General features: G+C 41.3%; 1 protein-coding gene and 2 long non-coding RNA genes across 3 annotated transcripts; 1 reads left to right on the forward strand and 2 right to left on the reverse strand.

Moving 5' to 3' along the window:
* Positions 1-378: 378 nt before the first annotated feature.
* LOC145446258 (uncharacterized) lies at positions 379-6,627 on the forward strand. The gene is made up of 5 exons (XM_080324498.1): positions 379-946; positions 1,701-1,913; positions 2,506-2,662; positions 3,443-3,522; positions 5,916-6,627. The coding sequence occupies exons 2-5, from the start codon at positions 1,758-1,760 to the stop codon at positions 6,180-6,182; spliced, it is 660 nt and encodes a 219-aa protein (XP_080180624.1). The 5' UTR covers positions 379-946; positions 1,701-1,757; the 3' UTR covers positions 6,183-6,627.
* On the reverse strand, positions 2,506-5,916 carry LOC145446259 (uncharacterized). Its single transcript, XR_013917246.1, has 2 exons — positions 4,420-5,916; positions 2,506-3,223 (listed from the first exon to the last, which is right to left on the reverse strand). It is a non-coding gene; the product is annotated as an uncharacterized LOC145446259 (long non-coding RNA).
* Positions 6,628-12,417: 5,790 nt separating the features above from the next.
* On the reverse strand, positions 12,418-19,275 carry LOC145446864 (uncharacterized). Its single transcript, XR_013917373.1, has 3 exons — positions 19,061-19,275; positions 15,716-18,619; positions 12,418-12,861 (listed from the first exon to the last, which is right to left on the reverse strand). It is a non-coding gene; the product is annotated as an uncharacterized LOC145446864 (long non-coding RNA).
* Positions 19,276-22,433: the final 3,158 nt, after the last annotated feature.

Consider the following 22,433-nt stretch of genomic DNA (forward strand, 5'->3'; position numbering starts at 1 on the left):
GTTAGCAGCACTAGAAAGTCGTGCCTGGTACTGTAACTGACTTTATAGTGAATATAGCGACTATCCTTATTTCTGACATGACTATCCTCATTTCTGACATGACTATCCTCATTTCTGACATGAGACTCACCTCATTTCTAACATATTTGTCCTTATTTCAAACCAATCGAACCAACCTTCCTCGATGCGCGTACCAAGCATTTCGCCAGGAGTTAACGAACAGAGTGCGGTTTCACGCCGACAGACGGCCATGAATTGGGTATGTTCTTAGAAATTATATGGCGATGGATATGAAACATATGGTAGGCAGGGGATTTATGTTGTAAATGAGGCTGATGATGGATCAATATTTTGTCGTGTGGAATATATTCTATATTTCAATGGACAGTGGCACTTGTGTGGTGGCCGTTGCTGAAGTCGAGATTTGTACGACATTTACACTGCTATGCTGTGGAGGAAACCGGTTCTGTTTACGTTTTTCAGCCCGGGGAAATATTTTAGCAAAGGCCCCATGATGCATACTTTATTGGCTGCATCAACAAATATGTTTTAAGTTTGAAGCCTAAAGATAATTGAGCTCATACAGTGTAGTATGTTGATTGAAAAATATTGCTTGACACAAGTTTTATGCAATTTTCATTATTTTGATGGGACCATTGTATTTTACAGATACACACTACAGCTGGTTATCAAATTACCACTGTGATTGTTGTACAGTTGAATATGAAACTGCTGATTAGTTATGGTGATATTAAAAGAGTGATCACAGTTAATCACCAATCTGCGGTTCCTGATGTTGTGAGAAATGTATTTCGGAATGAAGTTGCGGACAATCAATTCAAAATGGAATATTATGACAAGACATTTGATTCGTTCGTCAAACTTTATAACATGTAGGCAATTGTAGATGGACTAACGTTGCGGCTGATTTTGAGCACCAGTGGCGGTAAGTGAAATGTAGGATCAGTAGGCTCATTCACAAGAGAGATGAATATTTACCTACTCATATATTTCTTGCAATAAATTAGATTAGAATTAGATTACTGACATTTCGCTATAATTTTGTGAAATTACGCAAATATAATTATCTACCGTAGTTCTTCAAGTCTGATCTGATGTGCCTTGGCGAAATAGATTCAACCCTCATCGAGTCTATTTTTATTGGTGCAGAGGGAACCTCTCCAAAAACCAACAACTCTGTTGTTGAACGTTTGTTACCTGTATAACTGGTGAGAGGGAGAACATTAAGGATATTGATATTTAGCACAAGAGAATAGCATATTTTGAAACAACAACATTAATAATAACTGAAATCAATTTAAACATTTCAAAAACTACCTGGCATTTCTCCAAAATTTCAAATCAGATAGCATGCACCATAGTATGACCTCCGGGGCATGTGTTGGTTGGTGACATGGTCTATAACGCACAGCGTCACATGAATTTTTCAACGAAGGGGTTCCAAAACTTTTTATAGTCCCGATCTCAAAACTTTTATTGGTAAATGTTCCGCGACCCGCCTCCGCAGATTATTAAAGAAAGTGGTCTGCACCTTCTCCCAAACCTACTCTTGGCGTATGCGAGAGTCTATTGACTATTCGTGCAGTAATAGCAATTACGCAATTATAAACTCGTCAAAATTTGACGATGAAAAGTAACCTCTAACCATCTCTGATTAGAAAATTTTTTTTTTCTTGTAGATTCCAACCGTATACCCTCCGTAGGATGACAGTAGCATCGAAGCGCATTAAAATGAAATGAAGACTGAGTGGAAAAGAAGCCGGAACGCTGATAAAAACACAATCTTGGATAGGATGAAAAGAACCTTCAAAGATCGTCGACATAACGTTAGCAAAGGGACATCAACAAAGAGTCTGTTGTGTGCGTACCCAGTTCTGGCAGGTGCATATTGGGTAGGTATAACGTATTGGTTTCAGGCACGATTTATAAGCCCTGTGTGCATACATACGAAACGCACAAGAATGAATTACACTAAACTAGTGGTTCTCAACCTGGGGGGCGTGAAAGCTTCTGAAGGGGGGCACGAAGAAGCGGTCAACTACAAAAATTTGCGCTTTGCGCGATTTGCCTCCAATTCAGGCTTGTTTCTCTGTATATAGGCCGAATTTCATATTTTTGAATTCTCTCGTCAACGGTCATAACCTTCCATGCCGTCAAACAATCTGTTGGGGTTGCTAGCATCCCCGTTGGATTTTTTGATACGACGATAAGGGGGCGCGAAATTTTTCACTATCATAAAGGGGGGGCGTGACTGAAAAAAGGTTGAGAACCACTGCACTAAACGCTATGATATATATTTTTCGTAAGTGTATAATATTCTCTATGTATTAGTAGAGCATTAATACATAGTTATGACCAGTACGTCACCGGACTTGCACGTCAATTTAAACTACTGATGAAATTGAAGGCCCCCGCAGCAAAATTATACTATACTAACCACCCATGGCATGGTATGCTATGAAGTCAATATTTCCCATTGTTCAGATTTTGGAAGAAATGAAAATGATTTGTCAGAAACAAGACTGTTCCGACGATACTTACTCTGTCGACCTGACGTCAAAGATTTTTGGGAAGAGTTATAGCTCAGCATCAAGATTCATACTAGCGCTGGATAGTCCTTGGGAAATCACGAAGTTAAAGCGTAAGCGTAATGTTTTTATCCTTTCACAGGTTGCCCAACACAGCGACACAATGAAAAACCACAGATCAGTATGCCACACTTTGGCATGTGGTTTCACAACTCAAAAACTCACCCTAACCCCTAACATAATCCTGAAATGAACCCTTGTATATATCTCAACCACAAACCTATTCCAAACTAGATCCTCATTCTAAACCTTACCCATTCGTAAAGCCAAATTTCACCCACATTCTCAAGTGTCGCATGCCCTATTGTCGTACGCTCATTGCGTAGGGCTGAGCAAAATCGAGTGCGTGATGGATTCAATTCTAACTCATGTATCTGGCTTCCAGTCGAATATTCGAGTTTCACGATGGTATTTTTCCAGCCGTACATATTTAATTGCACTTTGTGGCGATGCTGTGGGTTGATCATGACTTCAGAAATAGGATATTTCTAGTATTGTGGCTTATACGACCAATCGTGATTTCACGGTTTCCGCAGTGGAAAATACTATCTGAACTATACGTCTCTCTCTTTGATAAATTTACTAGCAGTTAAAAGGAGCGTATAATTACAATACTCGAAACAATCGTTTTTCACTACTCGACTCGAATCACTACAATTTATGCTGGATTCGTATTCGAGTACTCGAATTATTGTGCCCTACGCATGTGTCAACGTACCCCTTTTACTTGATAAACCGCCAAAGTTCGAACTTTCGCTGACTACGTTATTTGTTATTTCGGGAATCATTTTCTGTCCTTTTATGCTTCATCTGAGTTGGCACTTCGTTTTCAGGTACTCAAAAACTGGACTGGATGGTTTACATCCCAACCATCTTCAAAGAAAATTATGACAACTTCCTGATTGTGGACAAGGTGTGTTGATCATTGGTATTCCTCAAACTGCAGCTGAACATTTCCATCCATTCATTACATATTTTGGACATTTAAAATGGCCTCTGTCAGTATTGTTTTCACATTTGCGCATTTGCGCACGTGCGCAGCTTAGAGGGAACATTGGTTATAATTAATTAATTGAATATAATTTACATAATGTTCCAGCCTCTGCCTACCTGCCCACATTATAAATCACTGATCCACAAACCTCACACTCATTTAAACCAGTGGTTCCCAACCTTTTTCGGCGTGAGGGCCAAATTTAGAATTTCAGAGTACGGCCGGGGCCGCACGAATACCAGGGCAATGAAAGGAACCCAAAATTGTCACCAAAATATGGAAATTGGCATTGTTCCGATCATTCGCTTGACGCCATTGGCCATTGTGTTGCCGCGCTCCCGTTGTTCAGGACAATCAACCTTTGCTGGCTATTTCGGAGTAGTTTTATTGCCCTGGCGAGATTTCAATTCGTATTTTTGGAATCAGTGCGACATTTGCTTTTGATTAACACCGACATATCAAATTATTCGGACGCTTGGGTCGCGAGCTATAGGAGTAGGACTACCAATTATGCTGCTTTTTGCCGGCTAAATAAGCAGTACGCATCTCGGCGTATTCAATCGTGAGTCACTTGTTGCACATCTACCCGGAAATTAGTTATCAATACCCAAACAGCACTTCCTTCGTCAGGCCCCCCAGAACACTTAGGTCTTGGGCTCCCATAGGGTCATAAACCGACCCCCGTGCCGTTGTTCGCTTCTGCCACGAAATCAGGATCCCCGTTTAGTGAGCCAGCGCGGAGCGCGAAAATTTTCGATAATTCAAAATAAAATAGGTCAATAAGATCGGGAATTGCATATATATTGCTCTGCTCACGTAATCAGATTTACCGATAGAGCTGAGTGAGGGGTCTTGGAAACTGTAGGGCCCGTAAATAATAATTAAACATATTCGGACGGGCGGAGCCGTTGGTACGACTTCGTTACGTGATGTTATTTTTTATTTCGTGACCTCCAGTCTGCTGTATCAAAAAATATAGACTCGCCCAAACGTACTAAACTAAAAGATGCAAACTATTTCAAATTGGTAGTTCTTCACTGGCATATAATTCTTCCCTTCAATTATACCTATATGTATTTTGAATATACATAACGAAGTTTTCGGTCAGCGTAAGGGCAGTTCTTTTCGGCCATGGTTTTCTCGCTGCCGATCGTTCTGGCACACTTATTGGAGTCGCATGTTACATGGCCTAAAACTTTATACGTCTTCGTGCGGCGTGGCGCGGTAATGGCTAACGCCGATATGCCCACTTCTATAAATCTTGCGTATTTTATCTTGGTCGAAGAGTACCCAATAAGTAAGGTACTTGGAAAGTTGAAATCGCACGCAGCGCGAAAAATCTTTGAAAAAGTTGCATAAAATTTCATAAAATACTCTATAATTTATGCTGATTCACTAAATAATTTTGGGCCCCCTTCGAGCTCGCTCCCCCAATTCAGGGGCTTGGGGTGCGGCAGTTACGGTCCTGTCAATATCTCTAACTATACTTATATCTATAGGTACTGCCCGTTCAACTGGAAAGTTCGGGCACATTGCAATGGAACAGCAGTGACGTATTCTTAGCAGTCTACTCACAACTAGGGCTGGGCAAAATCGAGTACCCAAGTGATTCGATTCTGAATCACGTAATATGCGTCGAGTCGAGTAATCGAGTATCACCCATAATGAGGTCATAACGGAATGTAATACATTAAAGTTCAAATATGCACCGTTTATGCCACCGCAAAGAATATATTGCCTGTTATCCATCTCATAAATGATACTTTGGTATTTTTCAGACCATACCGATTTCATTCCACTTGGTGACAATGTTGTGGGAAAATCATGTCTTCCGAAATGTGCTATGTCCAGTAACCTTCGTAGCTTTGTACTATATTTTTCGTTTGCTACGATACCGCCAATCAGGGTTTCAAGGCCTCAACAGTGAAAATTGGTATCGATACTATAAATCTCGTTGATGAGGTAACTTTCAGTGGCGAGAAGCGTATTATCTTAGTACTCGAAAAATCGTCGTTTACTACTCGACTCGAATCATTAAAATTAATACTCGATTCAGATTCGAGTACTCGAATCATTATGCCCAGCCCTACTCACAACTTGCGTGCAACCCTAATTGAAAACTCCAGACTCCAAGCCAAGCAAGAGCATTTTATAAATATAATTTTTTTTCATAGATCGATTTCTCAATATTTTTGTGGGGGCCGCAAGAAGGCTAGTTGGGGGCCGCATGCGGCCCTCAGAGCTGCGGTTGGGAATCACTGATTTAAACTATTCCATGGATACTGGATATTAGCAACGTTTATATTTCGTAGGAACCGAAGAATGTCTACCCGACCATCGCATTCAATTCTGAGACGGAAAAGTGGACGATTCATTTCGATGGAGAAGTTGTGAAAGGTTTATTTGGTTTTCACCATGCTCTAGCATGCCTGATAGCTATTTATTGGGTTTTCAATGTGAAGTTTGCTCCTTCATCATCAAACTCCTTGAACTTTATCGCAACTTTTCTCGCCGAGCTTCCAAACGTCATGCCAACTAATGCTGTTCGTAACAAGATAAACATGATATTCGATGAATAATGGCCGTATTATGATTTGTGGCGGTGGTGTTTTTGCCATCTTTGATGACTGCCAGCAGTAATAACTTGTGTTGTGACGCTTAGCATTGGTTTTTTAATTAATCGGTGCTACTCTATAGTCGTCCTTGTCGATATTAATTCTCAAAAAATTTGTAATGATCGTGGCCCAAAATTTGGTCTTTTGATTATATTTTTGGATTGCTTAACGCATTGGCAACCAATTGGCCTAAACCTTATAAGCACCATTGTTCAGTTGTTAGCACCAGCACATAGCGTGCTCATTACACAATTAAATTTTCAACTTGAACAACAAACATATGTTGTTTGTTTACCTGTAATAATTACGCTTCATTATGAATTTGTGACCCTGCAGGTTTCCAATATTGTTCATTGTACTTTCATGGAACATTGCTTGATTTGCTGCATACACTGTTCTTTAATCTGCAGACTGACTACTGATTTTGTGTGTTGAAGGTGAAAGGTCAATGACAATTATTTGTCAGGCTCGGTTTCTTGCAATCCTAGTCAGTCAGCACAGTTATGATTTGGGTGAGGTGAAAGGTCAATGAAAATATAGGTGAAAGGTCAATGAAAATTATCAGACTCGGATTTTTCCAATCCGAGTCAGGGAGAACTAGGGATTTACCGACTTTTAATAAGGTCGGAAAGTAGTTTCCCGGGTCACAACTCGGGGAATTTTGTTCCTAACCTAATGTCGGGATTTACCGAGGATATTTTTTACAGTGTAGGTCCATTTTGACGGTGTTTCACACCATGATAATTCTTGAAAATCGGTGTGTTATGTCGTGATGGTGGTATTTAACACTGCCCCAAGTTCCAGGGTTGGTACTTAAAGATTAGGGTAGTAATTCCGTTTCCGAAATTGAGTGTGTGCTGATCCGTCATGTATCGCAAACAGATTTTACTCAAAAGCCGGTATTGGTGTCCATTGATTTTGACGATGTTCCATACCGAGATCGGTCATGACATTTGGCACGGTAAGTCTTTATGTTAGTATCGAACGCTGTACCAAGTTTTAAGTTTGTCACAGAACTATTTTAGTGGTAATTTCGTTTCCTAAGTCGAGTGAGAGCTAACTCGTCATTTATCGCCAACAGATTTTACGCAAAGCCGGTATTGGTCTCTATTTATTTTAACGATGCTCCTCACCTAGATCTGTCATGAGCCTTTGCACGGTATGTCTTGATTTTAGTATCGAACGCTGTGCCAAGTCCCAAGCTTGACACTCAATGATTAGGGCAGTAATTTCGTTATTGAGGTCGAGTATGGTAGAGATGTGCGCCGATCTGACACAATAGCCTCTAACGCATTGCGGATTTCACGCAAAAGCCGATGTGTCTGTGCTAACGTTAACTGTGTTCCATACTGAGATAGGTGATGAGACGATGATATCATGAAACAGTTAACTAACATTCTCGTTTTGCATTCAAATATTTACTTTTACTTTACATTCTCCAATGTCAATTTCACCGTGAAATTGTGGTCTCCAAGCCATTTGCTTACAACCCCCTGTCAAGCGAGAAAGCTATTTCGTTTTCGATGACGGTTAACTGCTGATCACTTGATCAGCCTATTCCTCAGTAAATTTTACGCAAAATTCGGTGTTGGTCTGTTCCGAACAGGCTGTTCGTATTAATTTTGACAGTACCATACCGAAAAGGGTCATGAGGCTACTTCTCGATGATGTCATGTAACAGTGTAGGCTACTAAGTTTACAGCTTTCGTTCACGTATTTATTCGGTAATATATTTTCCAATGCCGATTTAGCAGCGGACTTCTAGACAGTAAGCCATTTGTGTTATGTCACAGTCTCCAGTTTCAAGGCCAAAATATCCTCTATGTTGTTCCGAGACCGAAATTCCGAGGCTGCTTTCGTCTTCAAATTTAAAATGATGTGTTGGATTCAATATGACAGGCCCAATCTATAAGATAACAATGGCGTGTCTGAACTCGTTGACCTTTCCGGTTAGGCTATACACAATAATATCTCGAGTTATAGTCTTATGTCTGCATATTGTTAGCCAAGTCAATTGCGAACATAAATCGTGTTGAATTTCTGCTCCGTACGCCGTTTAAGCAGTTTCCTCTAGAGCAATAATTAGAGGTAAAGAGACTCGGTCCTTATCAGACTAGAAATTGTCCAATGTCCATTGATCTAATCGTACGCGGGAGGAAAGCGCACTTACCCTTTTCCCAACATATTTCGATAACAATGAATAGCTGAGATATGGTATAAGCGAGGATAAGGACGCCTTGTTACAGTTTTACACTGCTGGTGTCAGAGGCGGTCTATCTAGTTCAGGGCCGGCCAACCCGTGGCCCGCGAGGTAATTTCCGAAATTAGTAATATTATCAAAATGGATCGCACAGATTGTGAACTTGCAAGGCCAACCAACGAATTGATTAGTTGGCTGCAACACTTGAGATGTGATGACTGAAATATCAGTTCCGACGCATTGGCAGATCCATGAGCCAGTCATATTTTGGTTGATCTTTGTACACTGCAATAAAGCAGAATAATTTGCGATAGATTTCTCAAAAGTAAAAAGTTTCTACGCGCTTCGCGCAACATGTTGTCACTCGATTTCTTGCTTGTAATATTGTTACCCCTTTGTGAAAATGAAAGAACGCCTAATGTATCAGATTGAGTCTAACTATATTCGCGATTACGAGACAAAGTGTCGTTCAACTTATGCGAACTTGCATTTGCGCTCGCAGAAAGACCGTCGACTATGAAACCTAGGCACAAAATGATTGACGCATGTTGGTCGAAGCTTTCGATATCGATATGTCCAGGCGCCGAATATTCCATTCCTTGCAAACTGAGCCCAGCGATATACAGCAGGCCCGAAATATGGCCAAGCGACAATATTATTGACCTATGAACTTCGAAAAGTTTTCGCGCTTCGCGCGGCTAGTGGCCCGCGCAATAGTTCGTCAATCAAATGTGACCCTTTGGCTGAAAAGGTTGGCCCCCTCTGATCTAGTTGGAACAAAAATTGGCAATCGTGATCTGAAGAATGTGGTCTCTACTGCAAGCGGTGTCTCGATATTACCCGATCGTCGACATTACTTGGTTAGCGAGTTGACTGGCTTTCCAATGCATCTTTTTTTCGAAGTAGTAACCAGTGGTGAACTTTCAAAATTCCTATAGTTGAAAAATCGCTTTCTATCAACTTTGCTGCAGTAACTAGCTTTTTTAATATCATATTGACCACCCCGATTTCATCCGCAGAATCCAAGCGTGTGGTTTCAGCACATTAAAACGCATCGAGACTTCTCTTAGAATCGGGATATGCAAAGATATAGGCTCGATGAGTTACAGTAGATGTGGTCAGGATTCTCAGCGCTGTCATTATGGGTATTCCAGATTTCAATGAATTCGTCATTGAACATTTTGCAACTATGAAATCACGCCGCGCGCAATGCGCCTACTGATACAAACGTTAAAATATGCAGGTATGAACTGCTGTAGGCCTACTTTATATGTTCTTCCGAATAATTTGAAGAGTGTCAGCTCGAAAAGCTTCGAGTTTTGATATATTTCTGTCATGAATATATTATTAAAATTTGAAATGCGTAAGCCTAGTTAACCATGCCTAATACCTATACACCATACAAACTGTGTGTGACGACCACGAAGTCACATTTTTACGTCAGAATACACTATTGTGACGTCATTTAGATTATTAACATCGCATGCACCCCTTGCCCCACCACCCGATATTGTCACGAGCCGCCACTGGATATATGGTAACCCTACTAATATCACTATTGGTCGAAAAAATTTCGAAATCACCAGTATTCTTTTCCGGTACTACAGCGTATAGAGCTAGCTGTCAGAATTTTTGAAAAGTGCCCTCTTTTTCAGATCTCAAATATGGTAATCCTATATAAGCTATGGGGCATGTCCTAAAAGTCTGATTCGGGATCTCCAAGTATAGCTGCATTGTTTCTGTAGATTTGGATTTGTCAGCTACTGATTTGCAAGTTATTACTATTATTAATACACTTTTACAGTGGCGCGTATCGCCTGTTTTAGGCCTTGTGCGCCACGACAGTACATTTCTTAAAGTCCAGTGTCTCTGCTTTTTCGTAATGAGGACGACTTTTTACTTTCAGGCTCATCTCTTCATTCTCTCTCGTTTGCGTGCGTCCACTTTCAGGTCTTTGCTGCCGACTTTCGAGCTCGGCTCACTCTTCTTCTGGGCTTTTTCAAGACGCTGCGTTAACGGTGATGAGGAGCCCATAGATAAACCTCCGACACATAGAAACATGGCAGAGCCGAGACGCGAACCAGTAACCATTGGTGTCGTGACGGCAGTGTTTAACCAACTGCGCCACTCGCTTCCCCGATTTGCACGTGGATTCGTTCGTCAGTAGACATAGCGCTGTGTGGTGACGGCGCCTGTTGCCCGCGCGGCCCGGTTATTCTGGGCTCCTCTTTCTTATGGCGAAAAAAGAGCCCAGAAAAAGACCCGGTGAAAGACCGCACTTACAAGGAATGGAAGGAGCAACGAAGAGCCGCTGAAAAGCGACAAACATCGAAGAAAGGACTGCGACATCGGGCACTATGCCGATGCCACTCGATAATGCCAGTCTAAGAGACCGCAACTGATCGTTATAGATCCTATCCTATCTGTACATTTACATCGCATTATGTCCTATCGCATTGTACATTGCGTGTGTCTTGATTGTTAAAAAAATATAATCTGATGAATTATCTTTTATCTATTAAATAAAATGATTCGTATAGTCGTTTTTCGATTGTTGAGCTTTGAGCAGAAACAGCGCGCTACACATTCATGAAATTATCTAATGTCAATATTCGATAATGAAACGATTCACAGCTAGGGGAAGTTGACACTGACTGATCATGAGCAATGTTGCCTCTAAGCTGCGCAGGCGCGCAAAAGCGCAGTGCTGACACGGTCTCTGCGCACAGAAAATCTAAGATGCGCACAAAAAATCGTAAGTGATGATCTTTTTTTTAGTCGTCCAAGGGTCTGCGCAGTAAGTTGTTGAGTGTGCGCAGACTCGTCAAAAATTAGCGGGAACATTGATAATGAGCAGTGATTCCCAACCGCGGCCCCCAGCTAGCCTTCTTGCGGCCCTCACAAAAATATTGAGAAATCGATTTATGAAAAAAAAAAATATTTATAAAATACTCTTGCTTGACTTGGAGTCTGAGCTCGCTGAGCGAGCTCGAAGGAGGCCCAAAATTATTTAGTGAATAAGCATAAATTATAGAGTATTTTATGAAATTTTATGCAACTTTTTCAAAAATCTTTCGCGCTGCGCGTGATTTCAAGTTTCCGAGTACCTTAATTAGTGGGTAATTGACCATAGGCGCCTAAATGACTGGCGCCGAATGTTCCTGTCTTGGCAATCAGAACCTCACGAGACAAATAGGGCACCATCCTGCAGGGAAGAATTATATACCAGTGAAGAACTACCAATTTGAAATCATGTGCATCTTTTAGTTTAGTACGTTTGGGCGATTCTACCCAGCAAACACTAGTACAGACCAGGAATGTAGAAAGGCCGTTTTTATTAGGGCGTGTCGGGAATGTAAAAAGACCCTGCCTTGTCGACTCGTTTCAACGTACTTCTAACGCTCTGCAAGACCGTATTAAATAGATCTTTTCAACGTACTTTAAACACTCTGCAAGTGCCGGTTTATTACGGCGTGGCGAGCATGTAAAAATACCCTGCCTTGTCGACTGCACAACGGTACATAATCCCTCGTTCCAACGTAATTCTTTGCTCCGCAGCAGAGATGAGCATGGATTAGGATTTGTAAAAACAGGATTTGTGAAATTTTGGCGGATTTGGATTTGACATTTTTTTCTGAACGGATTAGGATTTATCTATTTTCTGGGAGATTGAAATGTCGTGCGGCGAATGGCGACAAACTTTATTCGGATCAGTTATTAATGTACTTATGGTTACTAGGTTATCTTGAATCAAGTGAATCGTTGGTTGTGAAAGAAAATTTTCGAATCCCTCCATTGCATAAAATTTTTTTTTTCTGAATTTCCAGTTGGAATCGGATTAGGATTGGACATGGACTTGAATATGAAAAAGTTATGGATTATGATTTGAAGGTTCGGATTTGGATTGGATAAGGACATAGAAATTTCAAATCCGCTCATCTCTGCTCCGCAGGACTGTCAGCACTAGCGGCATAACTGACCTCGGGAACACACAAATCACAGCTTTATATGGCTCTTATTGAATATAATACGAAAAAACTCAAACAAAAAGAAAGAACTTCCAAAACAATAAATTTTCATGTCAGCTTAAAAACGGTTGCCCGACATATGAGCATGCGACACAATGGAAAACGACAGTTCAGAATGGAACACATCAGCATGCGTTACTTCAGCATGTGACTGTATAACCCAAAAACTTACCCTAACCCGAAACATAGCCTAGCCTAACCTAACCCAACCATAAATCCAACCCTAACCTACCCCTAACCCGTAATTTAACCCACATGCTCATGTGCCGCATGCCAAATTGTCACATGCCGAAGTCTCGCATGCTGTAATGTCGCATGCTCATATGTCCACGGACCCTTAAAAACACATCACTTCTTCGTCTTGCTCGTCGTCTGACGATAAGGTGTTATTTCTTTTTCTTTTTTTAGCAACCTCCTGTAAAGACAGAAATATCGATTAGTTGTCGCATTAATTCAAATCCAGGGCATAGCTGTTTTTTGAGGAGAGGGCAGAAAAATGTTTGATGGGGAAATATGAAGATATGAAGAAAAAAATAGAGTGAAAAAACTGTGGTCTTAGGCTCGTAACTGGGTGATTAACACAACTTCAACGGTGATCTTTTTACCCACAGACATAACGTTATGGAAGATCAGTGCTCCTCTACTTCCGCGCAAAGCACATTTTTTTTAAAGATAATGGTCAATAATAGTGATACTTTCACTGATCTGTGGGCAATGGGCACCCAACAGGATGGATCGAAAGCCCCACGTCATTGCCATGTAGGCACACCGTGTATCTCTTGCGGCACTAAGCGCAAAAAAAAACAGACATCACACAAATAGATATACAATTCTGTACATCATGCGTACTATTTACGTCTATTTATATTTTTATCGAGAGGCGGGTACTCAACGATAAAAAATACCGAAACTAAATGGGACACTGTAAAACCCACAAAACCTGTAAAACACGCAAAACTAGCAGGTGATAAAGCGGGTGGCACACATAACAATAGCAACAAAAGCAAGGCATATTCAGGTAATGTGTGTATGTTTTACAATATCATTCCTTCATGGCAAAAGTGTTTTGGTCATCTAATTATACCTTTATCCATTGTTTTGTCACCGATTGGAAAACTCCGCTTTATCACCCGCAGAACCCTGCTATTCACCCCACTTTGTCACCCGCAAAACCCTGCTAGTTCTACAGGTTTTGTGGGTTTTACAGTGTCCCAAACTAAATATAGCGTGTGAAAAAAATTGAAGTTCAAAACATCTGCTCAAAGATACTCCATCTTCTATTAATTTACAGAACAGTTCAAAATATACGGGGGGGGGGGCATGACCCTCTCCTGGCTACACCGATGTTCAGACTGTGAAGCGTTTGCTACTGGACTGAAGAATAGAGCGATTTTTTTACCTAAAAACGAAAGATTTTCACGCGAAAAATCAATATTTTGACATTTGTGACCTAGAAAAATTTGACCACATTTGACCCCAAAGTATGCAGACCAGGTGTTTTGGAATTTTACCAATTACCTTTATTTCTGGTTGTCCTGGTCTGTCCTTATGAAGTAGTTTGTCCTAGAAAAAATACTTTTTTGCCGCAAAAACTGACAATAATAATTCCAGTAGTTACATTACCGCGTGTTGTTACCGCAACCGCCAGAAAATGTTAATATTAAACCAGGGTTGTAACCAAGTAAAAAGGCCCCAAGTCACAAGTCAATCCCACTTTTATAGGTTTGACTCGAGTCAAGTCAAAAAATGTCAAAATTATCTACGTGAAGCAAAACTGCGTGGGCATTGCATAGTTCTTACAAAAATTGATATGTAGCCTGCACCATTGTCAGAATGAAGCAACACTGTGTGCCACTAGCAGAATCAGAGAATCATGGCTATCTAGAACTAGATATCCCTGCTGAGAATGCAGGAAAGTATCTTTCGTTGTACTACAACAAATTTTAATTATTTTAACCATAGTACGTCATGCACTGGAATTCATCATATTTTGTCATGTAAAATTTTGTCAGTTTTTGAGTCGAAAAAGTTTTTTCAGGGAAAACTACTTCGTAAGGACAGACACTTCAAACCAGAAATGAGGATAAGTAGTGCATAAGTAGTTATCACATAAGCACATACACTGAATAGAGTAGCTTGCTAGTCAGTCGTCACTCGTTGATGTGTGCAATCAGTCCCATGAAGTCCTATAATAGGGGTCCGTCTATTTTGTGCATGTCGGCTATGTCAACTATGTCGACTATGTCGGCTATGTCGCAGCTATGTAGCGGCTATGTCAACTATGTAACAGATATGTCGGAGCTATAGGTCGACTATGTTTCGACTAATTATGTTTTCATCGGCGAACCCTCCCTTCGGATGAATTTTCGAATCAGATTGTTCATGTCCATGTTTTACGGTCACCGAATAGGTAAAATAGCTTCGTCAGAGATCACCTCCGTGTGTCTATCGGTGCTGTCAAATCTTCCGGTAGTTTATAGTGTACTGTTAGCCAAAAAAGGTCGATAACCACTGTGCTAGGGTGCCGCTGACTATTTTCCATTTACAGAGGGTGCCGTGAGGTTGAAAATTTTGACAACCACTGGTCTATGTAAATCTGGATTGCCATTATTGCAATCACGATTTAAAAATCCCTATTTGGAATCGAATACCGAGACAATGGTCTCACAATAAAATTCGAATCTGAATTAATTTACCTCATGTTTTATAAGTTTCATAAGTTATCATAAGTTTCATAAGTTTCCTAGCACAAAATAAAGGCACCCCTTCTGGATCCGACTTCGGCACTTAATACTTTTCCTGAAAAATATGTAAGCCAATGTCAAAATTAATATTATTGCAAAATCCACTCCTGCATGCCCGGAGTTGATTACGTAGGCGACATAGCCGAGATAGCGGCTACATAGCCGACATAGCCTCGACATAGCCGCGACATAGCCGACATACTCGACGTATGTCTGCGACATCTGTCACACAGTCGACCTATAGCTGCAACAAAGTCCAAATAGCTCCGACATATCTGTTACATAGTCGACATAGCCGACATACTCGACATATGTCTGCGACATCTGTCACACAGTCGACTTATAGCTGCAACAAAGTCCAAATAGCTCCGACATATCTGTTACATAGTCGACATAGCCGATATAGCCGCTACATAGCTGCGACATAGCCGACATAGTCGATATAGCCGACATGCACAAAATAGACGGACCCCTATAATAGTGCTTCAGCGTACACCGTACGGCGTACATACATAAAAACCCTACCTTCCATCCGCATCCCCCTTTCTGACTTGGGAAGTGCCGCAGTGCTTCCCCGATAACATGAATGTAATCTTTTTCATTTGCCCCAACGTGAATCCTTTTGCAAGCTCCTGAAATGATTTTTGGAAGCGTTGACATCAAAAATGTTAAATTATAACATCAGTGGTTCTCAACCTTTTCGACCTTACGGCATACTTTGAAAATGAAAAGTAGTTCGCGGCACACTAGCACAGTAGTTCTGAACTCTTTTGGCTTACGGCAAAGGCAAACTACCAGAATGCCTACTAGGGCTCTTCAAAAATGATTTTTTTCTCAAATCGTACTGGCTACTTGATAAAATTGTTAGGTTACCTAATTTAAGCCTACATTCAAAATTTGGTTCAATTCCAGCTAGTAACCGCTATGCTACAGGAAAAGTAAGTTTCTATTTATTATATAAAAATAAATAATAAAAAATTTGAAAATTTTCTGTTCATCCCATGAAAGTGTTAGGCTGTCTATAGAAACGATGCTCACCAAATTTGGTTCAATTCCAACCAGTGGAAGCGGAGTTATTGCCCTCGAAAAATTTGGATTTTAATAAAATAGTATTTACGGTGAGCACAACTATAATAAATAAACAAAGAATCGGTCACCGTAAATACTATTTTATTCAAATCCAAATTTTTCGACGGCAGCATATCATGAATGTCCCTTACTTTATATCAGTGATTCCCAACCGCGGCCCTGAGGGCCGCATGCGGCCCCCAGCTACCCGTCTTGCGGCCCCCACAACAATATTGAGAAATCGATTTATGAAAAAATATTATATTTATAAAATACTGTTGTTTGGCTTGGAGTCTGGAGTTTTCAATAAGGATTGCAGGAAAGTTGGGAGTAGACTGCTAAGATTACGTCACTGCTGTTTCAATGCAATGTGCCCTAACTTTCTAGTTGAACGGGCAGTAGCTATAGATATAGGTTTAGATATACGTATTGACATGACCGTAATTGCCGCACCCTAATTGGGGGGAGCGAGCTCGAAGGGGGCCCAAAATTATTTAGTGAATTAGCATAAATTATGGAGTATTTTAGAAAATTTTATGCAACTTTCTCAAAGATTTTTCGCGCTGCGCGCGATTTCAAGTTTCCAAGTACCTTAATTATTGGGTACTCTTCGACCAAGATAAAATACACAAGATTTATAGAAGTGGGCATATCGGCGTTGGCCATTACCGCGCCACGACGCACGAAGACATATACAGTTTTACGCCATGTAACATGCGACTCCAAGAAGTGTGCCAGAACGATCGGCAGCGAGAAAACCTTGACCGAAAAGGACTGCCCTTACGCTGACCGAGAGCTTCGTTATGCAGGCCTATATTAAAAATACATATAGGTAGGCTATAATTGACCATAGGCGCCTAAATAACTGGCGCCGAATATTCCTGTCTTGGCAATCTGAACCTCACGAGACAAATAGGCTACCATCCCGCAGGGAATAATTATATGCTAGTGAAGAACTACCAATTTGAAATCGTTGGCATCTTTTAGTTTGGTATGTTTGGGCGATTCTATATTTCTTGATATAGCAGACTAGAGGTCACGAAATAACAAATAACATCATGTATAACGAAGTCGTACCAACGGGTCCGCCCGTCCGAATATGTTTAATTATTATTTACGGGCCCTACAGTTTCCAAGACACCTCACTCAGCTCTACCGGTAAATCTGATTACGTGGGCAGAGAGGACAAGTAATTGAAAGCAATATATATGCAATTCCCGATCTTATTGAACTATTTTATTTTGAATTATCGAAAATTTTCGCGCTCCACGCTGGCTCACTAAACTGGGATCCTGATTTCGTGGCAGAAGCGCACAACCGGCACGGGTTCCGGTTTATCACCCTATGGGAGCTCAAGACCTAAGTGTTTTGGGGGCCTGACGAAGTGCTGTTTCGTTCCTGCTAACGGGTATACGCCCGAAGATGTTTAATTATTATTGAGTGGTCCTACCTTTTCAAACACAACTCACTCGGCTCAACCGGTCAATCTGATTACGTGAACAGAGAGAGGATAAAAATTAATACCAATATTTTTGCAATTCACGATTATATTGACCGATTCAATCATGAATTATAGAATTTTTTCGCGCTTCGCGCGATTAGTCGAGAGAAGCTGCCTAAAACGGACACCCGATTTACATGATAAATAGCGGTAAACAGCCATCTAGCCTGAGGTGGTCTGGGGGCTTCGAAGCTCTGTTTATCACCCTATGGGGGGCCGAGAGAAACGTTTTTTTGGGGGGGGCTGACGAAGTGCTGTTACGGCCCTGGGTATTGATAACTAATTTACGGATAGATGTGCAACAAGTGACTCACGATTGAATACGCCGATATGCCTACTGTTTAGCCGGCAAAAAGCAGCATAATTTGTAGTCCTATAGCTCGCGACCCAGGCGTCCGAATAATTTGAAATGTCGGTGTTTATCGAAAGCAAGTGTGCACTGATTCCAAAAATACCAATTGAAATCTCACCCGGGCAATATAACTACTCCGAAATAGCCAGCAAAGGTTGATTGTTCTGAACAATGGGAGCGCGGCAACACATTGGCCAATGGCGTCAAACATAAGATCGGAACAATGCCAATTTTCATATTTTGGTGACTATTTTGGCACCTTTCATTGCCTTGGTATTCGTGCGGCCCCGGCCGTACTCTGAAATTCTTAATTTGGCCCTGCCACCGAAAAAGGTTGGGAACCACTGCTTTATATGATCTTGTTTAAATTGAGGTTGATAAAAGCGTCTTTCCCGTTCTTTCCAACTCTGCTATATTGACTCCAGACACCAGCACAGGCGACTTTCTTCATCATGGTTCTTGCCGACTGTCCAATACTGTCTCCGCCTACGGTACTGAGTGCAAATATCTGAAGTGTCAATATAGGAACAGAATTAGTCGACCGTTCATGACCTTCCGCGTTCAGAGAACAGTTGTATCTTAGCATCTTTGCGATAGATGCTAAAACAGTGGTTCCCAACGTGGGCGAATTGGCGGTCTAGGGTGGCGAAAATGGACAAAGGATGCGACAGGGGGCGAAAATAGCGAAGGGGGCGATAGGTGGGCAATTACGCGTCAAAACGGCTGACCTTTTTTTTAGTCAACTGGCCGGTGATTACAGTTTGTATGCCCATTATTCGGTACACATAATTTGGCGGGTGACGATCGGTGTTGAGCTTGAAAAGGGGGCGATGGGTCGAAAAAGGTTGGTAACCACTGTGCTAAAACAAGCCTAAAAATGATCCAAGTAATACGATCGACAACTTTGACTAACTGAATTTCTAAAAATAATAAAACACATTCAACATACCACATCTCTTGCAAAGGCTGTGTTTTCATGCAGTCTGTCATCGAATTTCTTTAAATCGTGTTTTGTGTCGAGTGGCTCTGGTATTACATCTTCTAGGATCAGTTCCGTTCTCTTTTTATCACTTTTCCCTCTCAAACTTGATAAAAAATCAGGATACCAGTATCAAGAAAGGTAACCTACAGATATGTTCTACAGATATATCTATGTGACTTTCACCTATAGAAAATTCCAGCATAAATAATATTCTGATATTGATAAATGCATGCATATGTATGAAGCGGAATGAACAACTGCATAATTCTAGCTGTCTAATTTCACCAAACTATAGCGAAATGTCAGTACCGTAATCTTATTCTATTCTAATTTGTAAGAAACTATGTAGTTCTAATTCTATTGTATTGGATTATAATCTGGAAAAGCTGAAAGTTTTCTAGTTCTACGGTGCAACTCTGGTGTGAAGGAGTCAAGCAGCTCTAGACGTCATATACTACAGGTAATTCGAAATACCCCCTAAGCTACATGCTGCTGTACATACATAGCTTTTGCCCGCTACCTCTCTCAGTCACAAAGTTTATCTTTACGGCATTTACCATAGAGAAATGCAGAATCTGTTGAAGAGCGCCAGCGCCACAATTTTTCTCCAGCACCCGAACATTTTAGTAATTCAACAACCAATCAGAAGCCAGCAGTCGGCGAATCATCTCTCACCGAGCTGTATCAGTATGACGTAACAACACTAGCGATCACAATTCCTTTCCAGCACCCGAACTTTTTAGTAATTCAACAACCAATCAGAAGCCAGCAGTCCGCGAATCATCTCTCACCGAGCTGTATCAGCCTGACGTAACAACACTGGCGATCACAATTCCTTTCCAGCAATGACGTTTTATATTGGATTTGCGAATCCATCGCATGAGATTGATCAACACCGGATAGGAATTCGCTTCTTGATGGAATGTAAACCCAAGACCATCTTTTCTACGTATTTTATACATAACCATGAGCAATAGAAAATTGGCCTGATTAATATACCTACGGGATATACCGGAAGCCTACCGCATGAGATGGAACAGCACTGCGTGGGAATTATTCTAAATGCATATAACTAGAGGACCATCCTTTCTACGTGATTTAGACATACCCCCGAGACATAGAAAATCGGAACCTAATCGAGATGATCCCGGATGATCCTCTTACGGTTTTGTGTTTGCTGGGTATATTTTTTGATATAGCAGACTGGAGGTCACGAAATAATCAAATAACATCATGTAACGAAGTCGTACCAACGGGTCCGCCCGTCCGAATATGTTTAATTATTATTTACGGGCCCTACAGTTTCCAAGACATCTCACTCAGCTCTACCGGTAAATCTGATTACGTGAGCGGAGAGGACAAGTAATTGATAGCAATATAGAATGCAATTCTCGATCTTATTGAGCCATTTTATTTTGAATTATCGAAAATTTTCGCGCTACACGCTGGCTTACTAAACGGGGATCCTGATTTCGTGGCAGAAGCGAACAACGGGGCGGGGGGTCGGTTTATCACCCTATGGGAGCTCAAGACCGAAGTGTTTTGGGGGGCCTGACGAAGTGCTGTTTCGTTCCTGCCAACGGGTAGGCTATACGCCCGAAGATGTTTATAATTATTATTGAGCGGTCCTACCTTTTCAAACACAACTCACTCGGCTCAGCCGGTCAATCTGATTACGTGAGCAGATGGAGGATAAAAATTGATACCAATATATATGCAATTCCCGATTATATTGACCGATTCAATCATGAATTATAGAAATTTTTCGCGCTTCGTGCGACTAGTCGAGAGAATTTGCCTGAAACGGACACCCGATTTAGATGATAAATAGCGGTAAACAGCCATCTAGCCTGAGGGGGTCTGGGGGGCTTCGAAGTTCGGCGGTGTATCACCCTATGGGGGGCCCAAGAGCCACGTTGTGGAGGGGGGGGCTGACGGCCATGGGTATTGATAACTAAAAATTTACGGATAGATGTGCAACAAGTGACTCACGATTGAATACGCCGAGATGCGTACTGCTTAGCCTATAAGCAAAAAGCCGACAAAAAGCAGCATAATTGGTAGTCCTCTAGCTCGCGACCCAAGCGTCCGAATAATTTGATATGTCGGTGTTTATCGAAAGCAAGTGTCGCACTGATTCCAAAAATACGAATTGAAATCTCGCCAGGGCAATAAAACTACTCCGAAATAGCCAGCAAAGGTTGATTGTTCTGAACAACGGGAGCGCAGCAACACAATCGCCAATGGCGTCAAGAGAATGATCGGAACAATGCCAATTTTCATATTTTGGTGACTATTTTGGGTTCCTTTCATTGCCCTGGTATTCGTGCGGCCCCGACCGTACTCTGAAATTCTAAATTTGGCCCTGCCACCGAAAAAGGTTGGGAACCACTGATCATGAGTATGAGTCACTGTAATTTGGCATTCTATAATATGCGTTGCATATCTGCATGAAATTTTGCCGGGTGAACCTGAGGTAATGCAGCAAAGTTCATAAAATACGCAGGTTTGAGCGTTTTAACAAGTGTGAGTCGCTGACCTCTGAAACTATAGAACAATAAAACCATATCCTTCTAAAGGGTATGCAAAAACTCAGTGGTGGCGAGAGCCCTGGGCGAGACTTCCGGGGGGCCTATAAGTATGAAATCGCAGCTTCTGGGGGCTCCGCATTCCCCCAGACCCGCCCCTTTATTCGCATCTATTATTACCAACTTTTAATATTAGTGTGCCACATGGAACGGAATTACGTGATGTTTATCCATAGCAATTTACAGCGTAGCTACGCTGTAAATTGCTATGGTGTATCACTAATCTCGAAAGCTGTCGGCTGACATTACCAAATAAGCCGGCACACCTCGTCAAGGTTTGAGCCAGGCGCTGGATTAGGTCATATCTATTATTGCTTGGTTTCAAAGATAGACTACATCAAAACTAAGTACCTCTACCGTATGCAGATACTTGATGATTATCGGGACACTGGACTTTTCTGACAAATCCAGAGATTTGATAGTTGACCCATCTGTACGGAATCATCTTCTTGATTGGTACACGGATTTCCACGTCTATTCGCTATAAACCTTGAAAAAAAAGCCCCAAACCAAAGAGGGGGGGCTTTCGACCAGGGGGCTGAGCGACCGCCCACCTTGCCCATTACTTCTTATACCTACTGATCCGCACCATTGCCGTTGCCGACCTGGCATCTCTAAAACGATTATTCATCCGTAGTTGATTGACAGCTTAGAAAAACCGTCGAGTATCGAGTGTAAAAAATTATAGAAACAATAGTCTCTCTCTAAATAGTTAAATTAGATTAGTCATTTAGCGAGCCTACGGGTATTAG

This window comes from Botryllus schlosseri, chromosome 9 (assembly GCF_051294905.1).
Source record: "Botryllus schlosseri isolate E-star chromosome 9, Bs_hap1, whole genome shotgun sequence".
Taxonomy (NCBI): Eukaryota; Metazoa; Chordata; class Ascidiacea; order Stolidobranchia; family Styelidae; genus Botryllus; species Botryllus schlosseri.

What these genes read in the sequence shown, in the direction of transcription:
- LOC145446258 (XM_080324498.1), top strand. Translation starts at nt 1,758, where the DNA reads ATGAAGACTGAGTGGAAAAGAAGCCGGAACGCTGATAAAAACACAATC. An exon ending in TTCTGGCAGGTGCATATTGG is followed by an intron (nt 1,914 to 2,505) that starts GTAGGTATAACG and finishes CCCATTGTTCAG; the next exon opens with ATTTTGGAAGAAATGAAAAT. An exon ending in ACTTCCTGATTGTGGACAAG is followed by an intron (nt 3,523 to 5,915) that starts GTGTGTTGATCA and finishes TATATTTCGTAG; the next exon opens with GAACCGAAGAATGTCTACCC.